The sequence below is a fragment of the Mobula birostris genome, chromosome 20 (genome assembly GCF_030028105.1).
Source record: "Mobula birostris isolate sMobBir1 chromosome 20, sMobBir1.hap1, whole genome shotgun sequence".
Lineage (NCBI taxonomy): Eukaryota > Metazoa > Chordata > Chondrichthyes > Myliobatiformes > Myliobatidae > Mobula > Mobula birostris.
The window spans coordinates 8,808,583-8,825,160 of record NC_092389.1 but is presented as its reverse complement, the minus strand read 5'-3'; the positions used below and the strand labels follow the sequence as shown (position 1 = coordinate 8,825,160).

Sequence of the window (16,578 nt, the reverse complement as noted above, 5' to 3'; positions counted from 1 at the left end):
GCTGAGCAGCTGAAGGCCAGGCCATCAGTGGTGAGACAACACGGATGGGAAAGTGGGAGTCAGAGGTCTTAGAGGATTGTAAAACTGGAAGGAGTTCTAGGGAAAGAGTGGTTGGTTGTGCTGGAATTGGCCTCAGCATCAGTCCCAACCTTCCCACTCTTCATCGTCTACCACTTGTTAAAAAGAAGTCCAGCCATTTAGTATAATATCAACTGTGGCTAATAAGAGAAGTCAAAGCCAACATAAAAAACAACAAAAAAGTAATAAAGGTAAAGATGGAATACGAAAGTAATAATAAAGAGGATATCAAAAGTTTCTTCAGATACGTAAGGAGTAAAAGAGAGGCGAGAATGGATATTGAACAACTGGAAAATGATGCTGGAGAGGTAGTAATATGGGAAGAATGAAATGGAAGACAAACTAAATAAGTATTTTGCATCAGTATTCACTGTGGAAGACACTAGCAGTATGGTGGAAGTTCCAGGTGTCAGGGGTCATGAAGTGTGTGAAGTTACCATAACTAGGGAGAAGGTTCTTGGGAAACTGAAAGATCTGAAGACAGAGAAGTCACCTGGACCAGATGGTGTACACCCGGGGTTCTGAAAGAGGTGGCTGAAGAGATAGTGGAGGCATTAGTAATGATCTTTCAAGAATCACTAGATTTTGGAATGGTTCCAGAAAACTGGAAAATTGCAAATGTCACACTGCTCTTCAAGTAGGGAGAGAGGCAGAAGAAGGGAAACTATAGGCCAGTTAGTCTGACCTCAGTGGTTGGGAAGAGGTTGAAGTTGACTGATAAGGATGAGGTCTCAGGGTACTTGGAGGCACATGATAAAATAGGCTGTAGACAGCATGGTTTCCTCAATGGAAAATCCTGCATGACAAATCTGTTGGATTTCTTTGAGAAAATAACAAGCAGGATAGACAAAGGAGAGTTGGTTGATGTTGTGTACTTGGATTTTCAGAAGGCCTTTGACAAGATGCCACACATGAGGCTGCTTAACAAGCAATGAGCCCTTGGTATTACAGGAAAGATTCTAGCATGGATAAAGCTGTGGCTGATTGGCAGGAGGCAAAGGATGGGAATGAAGGGAGCCTTTTCTGGTTGCCTGCCGGTGACTAGTGGTTTTCCACAGGGTTCTGTGTTGGGACCAATTCTTTTTACGTTATTTGTCAATGATTTGGGTAATGTAATTGATGGCTTTGTTGCAAAGTTTGCAGATGATACGAAGATAGGTGGAGGGACAGGTAGTTTTGATGAAACAGAGAGGCTATAGAAGGAGTTAGACAGATTAGGAGAAAGAGAAAAGAAATAGCAGATGGAATACATGCTCGGAAGTGTATGGTCATGCACTTTGGTAGAAGAAATGAAAGGGTTGACTATTTTCTAAATGGAGAGAAAATACAAAAAAAACTGAGGTGCAAAGGGATTTGGGAGTCCTTGTGCAGGATTCCCTGAAAATTAATTTGTAGGTTGAGTCTGTGGTGAGGAAGGCAAATGCAACGTTAGCATTCATTTCAAGAGGACTAGAATATAAAAGCAAGGATGTAATGTTGAGATGACGTACCTACCCTCCCTCCTTGTCACCACTCCAAACCCACTGCCAACATCAAGAGTGTCAACTTACCATAGAGATTGAAACATCAAGGCCTAGTAGCTCTACTGGTGAGGCCTCACTTGGAATATTGTGAACAGTTCTGGGCCCCTTATCTTAGAAAGGATGTGCTGAAACTGGAGAGGGTTCAAAAGAGGTTCACAAAAATGATTCCAGGATTGAATAGCTTGTCATATGAAGAGCAGTTGATGGCTTTGGGCCTGTATTCACTAGAATTCAGAAGAATGAGGGGTGACTTCATTGAAACCTATTGAATGGTGAAAGGCCTTGATAGAGTGGATGTGGAGATGATGTTTCCTCTGATGGGAGAGTCTAAGACCAGAGAACGCAGCCTTAGAATAGAGGGGCGTCCTTTTAGAACAGAGATGAGGAATTTCTTTAGCCAGTGAGTGGTGAATCTGTGGAATTCTTTGCACAGGCAGCTGTGGAGGCCAAGTCTGTATGTATATTTAATCAATTCTTGATTATGCAGGACATGAAGGGATATGGAGAGAAGGCAGGAGATTGGGGCTGAGAGGAAAATTGGATTAGCAGGCAATGAAATGGCAAAGCAGATGATGGGCCAAATGGCCTAATTCTGCTCCTATAGCTTATGGTCTTATGATCTGAAATTAACTGGATTTGTCTAAAATTGCTTCTAAGAACATAGAACATAAAACAATGTAGCACTGGACAGGCCATTCAACCCATGATGTTGTGCCAACCTAGATACCAATTAATACTCAATGTCTTCCTCTTGTGTGTCATCCATATCCCTCCATTCCTCTCATATTTCTGTGTCTACCTAAAAGCCTTTTAATCTCTACCAAGCTGCCTGCTTCCACCACTACCCCAGGTAATGCATTCCATTATCACTCTCCACGTAAACTCTTGCTCCTCGTGTCACTTTTAGACCCTTTCCCCCCGCCACCCTGAAAAGCTTGTCTTCAAGTGTTTGACATTTCTAACCAGGGGAAAAGACAGACTCTCTGAAAAGGACTGGCCTAGTAGCTCTATAAGGGATAACAGCAAGACCATTTTGGTAGCTTGTATTGATGCCATGTCCCAGAATACCAAGCATCTGACAGTAATATCACTAGAATGTGAAATAATCTCCAGTAACTGAGCTTGTTCCTTTTTCTTTATTCAGATCCTACCAGTCTGGTCAATGGCAATCACCAAACTCACCTTAACGAAGCTTCAAACAATCAGCCATCAAGACCCCAACCCACTCCCAGTTCACTGGTCTGCTCAATCGAGAAGGATCTACAAGATATTATGGACTCTTTGGTGATGGAGGATGCTACGTCTCCTGGTAAAAAAAAGGCAGCCAATGCCCAATCGCCTTTATCCCCCATAGTCAATGGAGGCGAGAGGTACCTCCTGTCACCTCCTACGAGTCCTGGCGCTATGTCAGTGGGATCAAGTTACGACAACATGTCACCGCCCTTCTCCCCTCTGTCCTCTCCATCTCCTGGCAGCAGCAGCAGTTGCACCAGCCATTCCCCAGGTAGTCAGGAACAAGGGCCAACATTGCCTCCAACTGTGCCTATTAGATCTTCAAGTTATAATCACACTGTGCAGCCTCCATCCCCTCGGCCTGTGCCAACCTATGGTGGAATGGCGATTGACCTAACTAAGTGTAATGGTCTTGGCCCAGGGATGCAGCGGGTGTCAGAGAGTCCACGTGCTCACAGAAAAGTGCCCAATGTCCATGAAACCCCGCCAAGCCCAACCCTTAACCGTAGAGGGTTTCCACTTGATACCTTGAATTCAGCGATGCTTAATGAAACCAGGAAGATGCCAGAGAGTTCAAAACTATCACTACAAAGTCACCACCTACCATCAGTATCTGTTAGCCCGAGTGACTTCAGTGGAGGAAATGCCAGAGTTCAAGTTGTCAACGTTCCAAGCAGCCCCCGATCTGCAGCCAAGTTTCATCCACCTTCAAGCCCAAGGACCAAAGGAGCTGCCCTTCAAGAAAGGCCTCCAAGTCCTTTCAGAGAGGCTAAGGAAACTCCCGTTGATCGATCCATCACTTCCAGCCCATCTCGGCAGATGTCCCCAAGGGGTTTCCAGCCATTGGAGAGCTTGGGATATGTTCATGTAAATCAGCCTGTCCAGTTACAACCAAGAAGCCTGCAGCCTCCTGAGAGCCCCAGAATGGGTAGACGAAGCATAGAAAGCATGAGGGAATTGCCTCCATTAAGTCCTTCCATGACAAGGAGGGCTGGACCAATTCCCACGTTCTCTAATCTACCAAATTCTCCTCAAGCAAGGACCTCTCGAGATATGGTCATTCACAATAGTCCCTCCCATCAGATGAAGCTGGTGAAGGAAATGCCAGAAAGCCCTCGATTTAGACGCAAATATTCCTCAGGCTCATCAGAAAGGAATGAGGACTTCTTAGTGCACAGTACCTCCGGGTCAAACACCTTAAGCACTGGAAGAGGAGTCAGGGATCGCAGCCCATCCCCAACTTTGCTGTCTGTTGACCATTCACGGAAAGCCTATGGGAATACCTTAACCCCGGCACACAGCTTGTCATCTTTGCCCATCTCAACACCACTGCAAAGCCCAAGAATGCAGAGGAAAATGGTGGGGGATGAGAGGATCCCAGCACCACGACAGCGGAAAAACAGTATCTCTGAAATCAGCGACAATGAGGATGAACTCCTGGATTATCACCGGAGACAGAGGGAGGAACGAATCCGGGAACAGGAAATGCAGATGCTGGTGAGCTTATAGTTTCAATTTTCTTTAACCTGCTAAAGCATAGAATGATAGAGAATCTCCATGCTGTTAACACTTTCTCTTCTGTTCTTGCACTACACATTTTTCTCTTTCTCTTGTTTCTCCTTACTTCACTCTCTCTTTTCCCTTTTTCTGTTTTTGTCCCTCTTCCTCCCATCTTTTTTCTCAACTTCTCTCCTTTATTTTTCTCTTTTAGAGTCAGTCATAGAGCATTACAGCACAGAAACAGGCCCTTTGGCCCATCTAGTCTGTGCCAGACTGTTATTCTGCCTAGTCTCATTGACCCACATCTGCACCATAGCCCTCCGTACCCCTCCCATCCATGTACTTATCCAAACTTCTCTTAAATGTTTTCCGTAACTTTTCCTTATCATCTTCCTCCTTTCTTTCTCAGTGTCCCCTTGATCCTTTGTTTCTCATTCTTCCCTGTTTTTCGGCTTGCTTTTCTTCATTTTTCTCTTTCTCTCATCTTCCCTTTCTCTTTTCTTGCCTTACTTCCTTTCGTCTTCTCCTTGCCATTCTCTCTCCCCTTGTTGTTACCATTTCACAAAGAACATTTCACAATGAGGGTGTCATTGTGTTTTGACCTCAAAGTGCCCCAGGCTGTTATTGTCCACGTTCATAATAATCACTGTTAAAATCCCTGCAGCAAAGTCAGGGAGCTGTCGCAGTCTACAGAATAGTTCATATTGCAGAATGTAACAGATTCCTGTGAGCGATTTCAAAGGAGTAACCATGAAATTCTCTGATAAATTACAAATCAGTGAACGTCACATTTGATCTTCTTGTTTTTAAGTACTTTGATTGGATTATACTCTTAATCATTTTTAGCAATCTAATATTACGCTCATAAATTCTGAATTAAATTCAGATCTCAACCTGTTCCTCACGACCAGCTACTGATCTCCAAAGTGGATTAGTTTCATCGTGCTTCTGACAACGTAACTCCACCCAGCCTCTGAAATGTCACTCCTGTAGCTGCCATCCTCGTCATTTCTCTGATGGGGCCTTTTATTTCTTGATGTAGTCACACTTGTTTCCTCTAACATGCTGACATGCTTTTCTATACTGATCATGCCTAATTCTATAGATAATATACAGGAAATGCTCAGCAGATCAAACAGCATCCGTGGGAGGAAAAAGAATTGTTGACATTTCATCTAGAAGGTTCCTTTCGCTCCACAAATGCTGCTCAACCCACTGAATTTCTCTGGCAGATTGTTTTTGATCCCCATTGTAGCATCTGCAGTCTGTCGTGTCTACACCCACTTCTAAAATGGCCGCACATATTCACTTCTATGGCTACCAAACTCCCCGTTAGGGCCACCTCATTTCCAGGTAAGGTCACATCCACCTCCCATAATGGTCAAATTAACCTCCTGGTATGTATGAATACCCATGCATTTTTCACTTATGTATAATATTTTCATCAATGAATTGGAGCACAGCAAGAAGATATAAGACCATAAGACCACAAGACATGGGAGCAAAATTAGGCTATTTGGCCCATCGAGTCTGCTCCGCCATTTCCTCATGACTGAATCCATTTTTCCTCTCAGACCCAGCCTCCTGCCTTCTCCCTGTATCTCTGACTAATCAAGAATCCATCAACCTCTTTTCTAAATATGCATACAGACTTTGCCTCCACCACCAACTGTGGCAACAGATTTCACAGGTTCACCAATAACCAATATCCGATGTGATAGAGGTTTCTTTGCAAGATAGCATGCTGACAATTATCTGTTGAGTTTCTAAACTGTTTGTGTAAACTAAGTATTTATGACAATACTGCACTGTTGTAAATTAGGCACACCTCGACGTTCTTACATCCAGTCAATAGCGTAGTCAGACATGTAAGTACATAGAGAAAAGCATACTTCACTGTGTATAATTGCACAATCATTGAATCCCAGGCATAATTTGTAGAGCTCTTCGTGTTTCACACATATTACTCTGGAAGTTACAATATGAAGAAATTGTAGGAGTGCATACTGTATCTTATAGGACCCTTTTCCTTTAATACTTGCACTTTGTATAATATATTCAACTTATTTTCTTCAAAAGACACTCTCATTTCCAGGAATGTTCACACTCATAGTCATAGTCATAGTCATACTTTATTGATCCCGGGGGGAAACTGGTTTTCATTACAGTTGCACCATAAATAATAAATAGTAATCAAACCATAAATAGTTAAATAGTAATATGTAAATTATGCCTGTAAATTATGAAATAAGTCCAGGACCAGCCTATTGGCTCAGGGTGTCTGACCCTCCAAGGGAGGAGTTGTAAAGTTTGATGGCCACAGGCAGGAATGACTTCCTATGACGCTCTGTGTTGCATCTCGGTGGAATGAGTCTCTGGCTGAATGTACTCCTGTGCCCACCCAGTACATTATGAAGTGGATGGGAGACATTGACCAAGATGACATGCAACTTAGACAGCATCCTCTTTTCAGACACCACCGTCAGAGAGTCCAGTTCCATCCCCACAACATCACTGGCCTTACAAATGAGTTTGTTGATTCTGTTGGTGTCTGCTACCCTCAGCCTGCTGCCCCAGCACACAACAGCAAACATGATAGCACTGGCCACCACAGACTTGTAGAACATCCTCAGCACCGTCCGGCAGATGTTAAAGGACCTCAGTCTCCTCAGGAAATAGAGACGGCTCTGACCCTTCTTGTAGACAGCCTCAGTGTTCTTTGACCAGTCCAGTTTATTGTCAATTCGTATCCCCAGGTATCTGTAATCCTCCACCATGTCCACACTGACCCCCTGGATGGAAACAGGGGTCACCGGTATCTTAGCTCTGCTCAGGTCTACCACCAGCTCCTTAGTCTTTTTCACATTAAGCTGCAGACAATTCTGCTCACACCATGTGACAAAGTTTCCTACCGTAGCCCTGTACTCAGCCTCATCTCCCTTGCTGATGCATCCAACTATGGCAGAGTCATCCGAAAACTTCTGAAGGTGACAAGACTCTGTGCAGTAGTTGAAGTCCGAGGTGTAAATGGTGAAGAGAAAGGGAGACAAGACAGTCCCCTGTGGAGCCCCAGTGCTGATCACTCTGTCGGACACACAGTGTTACCAGCACACGTACTGTGGTCTGCCAGTCAGGTAATCAAGAATCCATGACACCAGGGAAGCATCCACCTGCATCACTGTCAACTTCTCCCCCAGCAGAGCAGGGCGGATGGTGTTGAACGCACTGGAGAAGTCAAAAAAATATGACCCTCACAGTGCTCGCTGGCTTGTCCAGCTGGGCGTAGACACGGTTCAGCAGGTAGACGATGGCATCCTCAACTCCTAGTCGTGGCTGGTAGATCTAAGTGTGGCCTGACCATAGGCCGGAGCAGCTCCAGAACAAGTCTCTCCAGGATCTTCATGATGTGGGAGGTCAATGCCACCGGTCTGTAGTCACTGGGGCTGCTGAGGCGCGGTGTCTTTGGCACAGGGACGAGGCAGGACGTCTTCCACAGCACAGGAACCCTCCGGAGCCTCAGGCTCAGGTTGAATACATGGCGAAGTACTCCACATAGCTGAGGGGCACAGGCTTTGAGCACCCTGGTACTGACACCATCCGGTCCTGCAGCCTTGCTTGGGTTGAGACGTTTCAGCTGTCTTCTCACCTGTTCAGCTGTGAAGCCCACCGTGCTGGCTTCGTATGGGGAAGGGGTATGGTCATGAGAGCAGGGTGGGAGACTGTGAGGAGAGGTAGGAGGGGAGAGTGGAATATGTGTTGGTTGGGGGCCGACAACAGATGGCTCATGTGGGGGATGGGCAGGGGCCACAATATCAAATCTGTTAAAGAACAGGTTAAGTTCATTGGCCCTGTCCACACTGCCTTCAGCTGCCTTTCTGTATCAGAAACACTAATTTTCCATATCATTAGCACTCATTTTCAAAGGTATGTTTGAATCTGATTGCTTTGACAGAAGCACTAATTTTCTGTAAAAATTAACATTAATTTCCATATATGATCACACCCATTTCCTGTAACGGAAATACTAATTTCTTGGAACATTAACACTCATTCCTGGTATGCTCACACCTGTTTTCTATGCCAGAAACAATAATTTCTCACAATATTAACACTCATTTCTAGGTATGGATATTCCCGTTTCCTGTACCAAGTGCACTATTCTGACGCAATGGGTATCTTCTTCTCGCTGCAAACATACCACAAGACATAGGAGCAGAATTAGGCCATTTGGCCCATCAAGTCTGCTCCGCCATTCAATCATGGCTGATCCTTTGCCCTCTCAACCCCATTCTCCTGCCTTCTCCCTGTAACATTTCATGCCCTGACTTATCAAGAATCTATCAACCTCCATCTTAAATACACTCAGTGATCTGGCCTCCACAGCTGCCTATGGCAACAAATACCACAGATTCATCACACTTCGGCTTAAGAAGTTCCTCATCTCCGTTCTAAGTAGACACCCCTCTTTTCTGAAGTTGTGCCCTCCAGTCTTAGGCTCCCTACTATAGGAAACGTCCACTCTATCTAGGCCTTTCAACATTCAATAGGTTTCAATGAGATCCCCCTCATTCTTCTAAATTCCAGCAAGTACAGGCCCAGAGCCACCAATTGCTGTTCATGTGATAAGCCTTTCAATCCCGGAATCATTCTTGTGAATCTCCTCTGAACCCTCTTCAATGTCAGCACATCTTTCTTAGATAAGGGTCCCAAAACTGCTTGCGATACTCCAAGTGAGGCCTCACCAGTGCCTTATAAACGAACGTTGAACGTCCACTCAGACCATGAGAGGCCTGTGTCGGGCATTTTCATGCCTTACAAGGCGCAGATTGGAAGTCTGTGTGGGGTGCCACTCCTCGCACAGACTAGAGCAATGTGTGATTAAGTGCCTTGCTCAAGGGCACAAACACGCTGCCACAGCTGAAGCTCGAACTCGTGACCTTCAAATCACTAGACGAACGCCTTAACCACTTGGCCACGTGCCCAACTTTGCCTCAGTATTACATCCTTGTTTTTATATTCTAGCCCTCTTGAAATGAATGCTAACATTGCATTTGCCTTCCTCACTACCAACTCAACTGGCAAGTTAATCTTTAGGGAATCCTGCAGGGTGCCATCAATTCTATCATCCAAACCATTGACATCAATTGAGATGTTCCCACAACCAGTGGTCTCACTTTAAGGACTCTTTACTTCATTCTCGGTATTTATTACTATACATTTATGCTTGCATTTGTACAGTTTTGTTATCTCCTACACTCCAGTTGATCTTTCATTGATCCTGTTATAGTTACTATTCTATAGGTTTGCTGAGTATGCCCACAGGAAAATGAATCTCAGGGTTGTATATGGTGACATATATGTACTTTGATAATAAAATTTACTTTGAACTTTGAACTTTAAAAAGAAGCCATCCTAATACCGACCCCTGTGGAACACCACTAGTCACTGACAGCCCATCAGAAAAGGCTCCCTTTATTCTCACTCTTTGCCTCCTGCCAATCAGCCAATGCTTTATCCATGTGTGTATCTTTCCAATAATACCATGGGATCGTATCTTGCTAAGCAGTCTCATGTGTGGCACCTTGCCAAAGGCCTTCTGAAAATCCAAGTACACAACATCCACCAATTCTCCTTTATGTAGCTTGCTTGTTATTTCTTCAAATAATTCCAACAGATTTGCCAGGCAAGATTTTCACTTAAGGAAATCATGTTAACTTTGGCCCATTTTATCATGTGCCTCCAAATACCTCAAAACTTCATCCTCAACAATCAATTCCAACATCTTCCCAACCACTGAGGTCAGGCTAACTGGCCTATAATCCCTTTCTTCTGCGTCCCTCCCTTCTTGAAACATAGAAACATAGCAAACCTACAGAACAATACAGGCCCTTCAGCTGAACACGTCCATACCTTAGAAATTACCCATAGCCTTCTATCACAGAAACATAGAAAACCCACAGCACAATACAGGCCCTTCGGCCCACAAGGCTGAATGGAGTGACATTTTGTAATTTTCCAGTCCTCTGGAACCATGCCAGAATTTAGTGATTGTTGAAAGGTCATTACTAATGTCTCCACAATCTCTCCAGCCACCTCTTTCAGAACCCTGGGGTCTAGTCCATCTAATCTAGGTGACTTATCTACCTTCAGACTTTCAGCTTCCCAGTCACCTTCTCCCTAGTAATAGCAACTGCATTCACTTCTGCCCCCTGACACTCTCGAGCATCCACCACGCTGCTGGCATCTTCCACAGTGAAGACTGATGCAAAATACCCAATCAGTTCATCTGCCATTTCCTTGTCCCCAATTACTACTTCTCCAGCATTGTTTTCCAGTGGTCCAATATCTACTCTCACCTCTCTTTTATGCTTTACATATCAGAAAATTTTTTGGTATCCTCTTTGATATTATTGGCTAGCTTACCTTCATATTTCATCTTTTCATTCCTTTTGGCTTTTTTAATTGCCTTCTGTTGGTTTTTAAAAGCTTCCCAATCCTGTAACTTCCCACTAAGTTTGACTCAGTTAAATGCCCTCTCTTTTGCTTTTATGTTGGCTTTGACTTCCTTTGCAGCCGCAGTTGCATCATCCTGCCTTTAGAATACTTCTTCTTTGGGATATACCTATCCTGCGCCTTTCGAATTGCTCCCAAAAACTCAGCAATTGCGTCAGTGTGCAATATAGATCTGGGATATGTCTCAATCTCAATAGATTGTGTTTCATACCCCACCTCCAGCCTCTCCTTGGGTTCCTTGCACTTTATTGATTGACTAGCTGTTTCTGGCATTTTCCGGAGCAAAAACAAGCAATGAGCTCTTGTAACTGAGTCCAGGTACCTGATTATACAGAAGCGCACATGAACTAAGTGTAAATTTCCAAACCATTACAGCAAGGTTTTAGCCAGAGTAATATATTCATACATTTTCGCTGATATAAAGGATGGTGAGGGGTGACCTTTAGGGGTTTATAAAATCATGAGGGCCAGAGATAGTCTTTTATTCAAGGTGGAATAGTCCAAGGCTAGAGGACACAAGCTTAAGTTGAGAAGGGAAAGATTGAAGTGGGCACTAAGAGCAGTTTTTCTATGCTCTACAGTATGGTCTATTTTCTTAGAAGCAATTTCCACAGAGAGAGAGTGGGTATATGGAATGAACTTCCAGAGGAAGTGATAGAGGCAGGAACAATTACAATGTTTAAAAGACAGTTAGATAGGCACATTCATAGAACGGGGTTAGAAGGATATGGTCCAAATGCAGGCAATTGGGTTTAGTTTTTCTTGATATCTCGGTGAGCGTGGACAAATTGGGTCAAAGGGCATGTTTCCGTGCTTATAATTCTATGACTCTATGAGTAACACACACAAAATGCTGGAGAAACTCAGCAGGTCAGGCAGCATTGTATGGAAAGGAATGAACAGTCAATGTTTCAGGCCACAACCCTTCATCAGGATGGTAAAGGAAGGGGGAAGAAGCAGGAATAAGAAGGTTGGGGGAGGGGAAGGAGTACAAGGTAGAAGGTGATAGGTGAAGCCAGCTGGGTGGGGGAGGGGAGATAAAGTGAGAAGCTGGGAGATGATAGGTGGGAAAGGTGGGATAGGCTGGAGAAGAAGGAATCTGATAGGAGAGGAGAGTGGACCATGGGAGAAAGGGAAGGAGGAGGGACACCAACCGGAGGTGATAGGCAGGTGAGGAGAAGAGGGGAGCCAGAGTGGGAAATGAAAGAAGAGGGAAGAGGGAGTGGGAGAAATTACTGGAAGTCAGAGAAATCTATGTGTCTATGACTCTATGGTTACATTATAAGCAAATGGTTACTTTGACGTTATGAGAAAGGTTGCCTTTGTTTGCCCGTGTTAGTTACTATAATAATACATCTATCATCTATTAAGGATCTTCTCGAATCATTAATTTGTCAAAAAATGGTATGAAGGCTATGGGGAACTGAGAGAGAAGAAAGGAAGATGGGCTGGGGCAAAAAGCCAATCCCTTCCAATGTTGAAAGTCTGAAACGGAAAATAATGGAAACATTCAGCAGGTCTTGCAAAATGCTGCTTGATCTGCTGAGTATTTCCAGCATTTTCTGTTCCTGTTTGATATGGAGATGGAATTAAGAAGAGAAATAGGTTTAATATAATGCTGGAAATGCTGATTGTGTCAGGAAGCTTTTGTGGGGAATCAAGTGAGCGGAGGAATTGATGAGTATTGCTAAAGACTTACTAAAACGTTTGTATAGGAAGCCAATGACCATTTCTTACTTACCTATTGCCCACTATCCCGCTGATGATTAGCACAGCAGTGAAGGTCCCTTCATCTCTGATGGAGTTGGCCTCTCTTCCGTCTTCAACATTTCCGCATGATGATTGTGGCAACAACTGTTTCTGGGTTAGGTTTAGTATTGTCACATGTACCAAGATCCAGTGAAAAGCTTGTTTTGCATACTGTTCATACAGATCAAATCATTACACAGTGCATTGGGCTAGAACATGGTAAAACTATAACAATGCAGAATAACGTGTAAAAGCTACTGACAAATTGCACTGCAGGTAAACGATGAAGTGCAAGATCATAACGAAGTAGATTGTGAGGCCATGAGTCCATCTTATCGTGCAAGAGCTCTGTTCAAGAGTCTGATAACAGCAGGACAGAAACTGTCCTTGAGCCTGGTGGAATGTGCTTATAGGCTTTTGTATCTTCTGCTCAATGTGAGAGGGGAGAAGAGGAGATGCCCAGGGTGGGTGGGGTCTTTGGTTATGCTGGCTGCTTTACTGAGGCAGCGAGAAGTATAGACATAGTCCAGAGAAGAGAGCCTAGTTCCTGTGATGTGCTAAGAGGCGTCCACACCTCTGCAGTTTCTTGCGGTCACAGGCAGAACAGTTGGTCTATCAAACTGTTTATACATCCAGTCAGAATGCATTGGTTGTGAGATCACGACTGCAAAATCCAGTTGACTCTAGGCTCCCGACAGCCTGTTGCACACTTTCTTTTCTGTGTAGCACAAAGGACTGGAGGCCGAGGCTTGAGGAGAACAAGTCAATTACTTAAAATATAGGGGTGTTGCATAGCTCCACTTTAGAGCCAGCATTGCCCAGAAACCACTGTGATTCTGTCTGTGACCAATGACAGCCACACATCAGAACACCATGAGCTAATTTCTAGGACAAGACTACATTGGGGAACTATGTACATCTGTTGCAGAAATTATGTCATCAGCAAAAGAGTGAATCATAGCCTGAGTACCCAGATATAACAGCATTCTAAAAACAAAGAAGTTTTAAAATGTGCATAGACCTTTTAAAAAATCAGTGCTGTGTAGTGAATTATGAACTGAGTTCCTGGAAATAATTCCAATCTAGACATAAAAAAAATAGATCCGTTTCCCTTTAAAAAAACAGAACCCTATATCTCAACAAAAGAGATTCTGCAGATACTAGAGATCTTGAGCAATACATATAAAATGCAGGAGGAATTCAGCAGGTCAGGCAGTATCTATGGAGAGGAATAAACAGTCCTTCAGCGAGGAAACCAGAGGGAGAGTGTGTGAGAGGACATTGGACATGAGTTGACTTTTTGTTTGATTATGCCATTCAGACCACCCTCAGCGTTGCTCCTCACTTTCTCGGAGACCTCCACCACAAACCTTCAGCACCCCTGGGCTCCCCAGTTTTAGTCCCTTTCACTTCTCCAATGTTTTGCTTTCAACTGTGGAATTACCTTTTTGAATCTATCAATTTCTCTTCCTTGATAAAATTTGACCAAACATTCCCTTGTGTATCTCTTGCCAATTATTGTTTGATCAAATTTGCAGAGTACCTTGGGACAATGGCTCTTCGGTTATTCTGTGCAAAGCTGAATTGAGTTGATTGATTTCTTTGTTGCTTTAAATGAGATACAAAAAAATGTGAAATGAGTGGATTTATCTTGAGAGATGTATTGCATTTCCAATAAATGATGCAAGCCCTTCCTGTCCATTATTGCAATTCTTCCTCTAATGGAATGTCTCATCTGTGCAAAGATTTGTTCTGTTTCCAAGCAACAGAAAGTTTCCTTGTCTAACCTGCATTGAATTGCAACTCTTTTTAGCACACCTGATGGCCCTGAATGTGTAGAGTGTAATTAAAACCAGGGAGAGCTGGAGATAATTGGATAGAAAATTGGCTTGATGGTAGAAAGCGGAGGTTGTTTCTTAAACTGGAGGCCTGTGACTAGTGGAGTGCCTTAGGAGTTGGTGCTGGGCTCATTGTTGTTTGCCACCTATATCAACAATTTGGATAAGAATGTAGAAGCCATGTAAGTTTGTAGATGACACTAAAATAGGTGATATAGTGGGCTAAGCAAGTAGTCCAAGGAATAGCAAATAGAGTTTAATTTAGAGAAGTGTCAGATGTTGCATTTGGAAAGTCAGATCCAGGTAGGACTTTCATAAGGAACAGCAGGGACCTGGGGAGTGTTGTAGATTGAGCTTGGAGTATAAGTGCATGTCTTACTGAAAGTGGAGCCACATGTATACAGGATGGTTAAGAAAGTTTTTGGCATGCTGGCCTTCTTTAAGTCAGGAGATCATGGTGTAGTTGTGCAGGATACTGGTGAGGCCACACTTGAAGTATTGTGTTCAGTTTTGGTTGTTTTACTATGGGAATGATTTTATTAAAATGGAAAGAGTGCGGAAAGGATTAACAGGGATGCTGCCAGGACTTGAAGGACTGAGTAATAGGGAGAGGTTGGACAGGTTAGGAATTTATTTCTTGGAATGTGGGAGACTGACGTTATTTCACAGAGGTGTATAAAATCATGAGGGATAGACAGTAGATAGGCTGAATGCACTCAATCTTTTCCCCCAAAGTTGCAGAATCAAGAACTCGAGGGCTTTGATTCAAGCTGAGACAGGAATTTAATGGGCTCCCTTTTTCTCACAAAGGATAGTATCTATGTGGAATCAGGTGCGAGAGAAAGTGGTTGAGTTTGGAATGTACCAGTTGGGCTGAAGGCCTGTTTCTGTGCTGTATGACAATGACTATGACTGACAATGTTTAATGCAGCACCTGCAATACTACTGATCACTTTAAGGCACTTATTGTAATGCCAAAAGCATACTGACAGCTATCACACTTCCTACACTCAGCTGTGAGTACATTAAAAAAATACCGAGTTTGTGAAAAGCATATTGTATGTAAACACTTCTTCCTTGTGCTGTCCTTACTGCAATTGTCTCTCTGAGATGTGATTCATAGACAGCAATGTTTCAAGATATTGTTGGCTCTGGATAGTGGTAGACCCACCTGAAGTTGTACTTGTAGGAGAGTTACTACCCCCTCCTCTATTCACCCTTCAATTGTCTCTTGTCTCAAGTTATCTCTATTGGCCAATCCCAATGCACACTGGAGATTAACCTCCCTGCCAGAGCTGGTTGCATATCCCAGGGAAAAATATGACCAAGATAATAAACAAAATATTTTGGATTTCCTTAGTCACTTTCATTTGTCTACTAAAGTATATTCTTGGGATTCTGAATGTCTAAATTTATTATCAACAGGTTGCCTGATACACAAGGTTAATCTAATTAGACAACAAAAGTTCCAATTTTTTTCCGTTGGGATAGGACTGTGGGATAAGTTCAAGATTCAAGATGATTTATTGCCATTCTTCAGTACACAAGTGTAAAGAACAACAAAATAACTGTTACTCAAGATCTGATGCAGCGTAAAAACACAATAAGCATAAACATATAAGATTAGCTTATACGTAGACTTATTGTATGTACATAAAGTGATGCTAGGGCAGGAGTATCTGTGCATAAGGTGACTGACAGGTAATGGAGGGGTCACATGGGTGTCATATGATGAAATCATCTGGAATATGTCATATCAGGAATAGTTGCACAACCTTTATGAATATATGTAGGTAGAGTGGGGGAGTGTTAAGCACAAAAAAGTTCTGCCCATTTTATTATAATGACATTTTAAACCACACTAAAAGACATTTTTTTGCCATGCCAAGTTCTCGGCAGTACCAAAACTGCAAACGTTTTTATCATCAGGCATGCTATGCCGTAGATTACCTTATGCTCTGAGAAGTGTTATTAAGCAGATTTAAATGTCACTTCACCGGGGAGCCAGAAGACCTTTAAGCCATCTCATTCTGACCTGGTGATGAACTTGGCTTCTCAGAGAGTGAGAATGTCGCCTCGTTAATGACCAATGTGCTCACCTCCTCTGCTCTGTCCTCTCATCCTGCATCACTGGAAATACAAAT

The 16,578-nt window shown here is 43.3% G+C and overlaps 1 protein-coding gene across 12 annotated transcripts in view; it reads left to right on the top strand.

The window, feature by feature from the left end:
• Positions 1-16,578, top strand: part of phldb1b (pleckstrin homology-like domain, family B, member 1b) — a 406,573-nt gene that overhangs the window by 263,929 nt on the left and 126,066 nt on the right. For all 12 annotated transcript variants that reach the window (XM_072283994.1, XM_072283992.1, XM_072283991.1 and 9 more), the window contains one exon: positions 2,746-4,331. In XM_072283994.1, the coding sequence (XP_072140095.1) occupies positions 2,746-4,331 (1,586 nt within the window). The remainder of the gene's footprint in view (positions 1-2,745; positions 4,332-16,578) is intronic.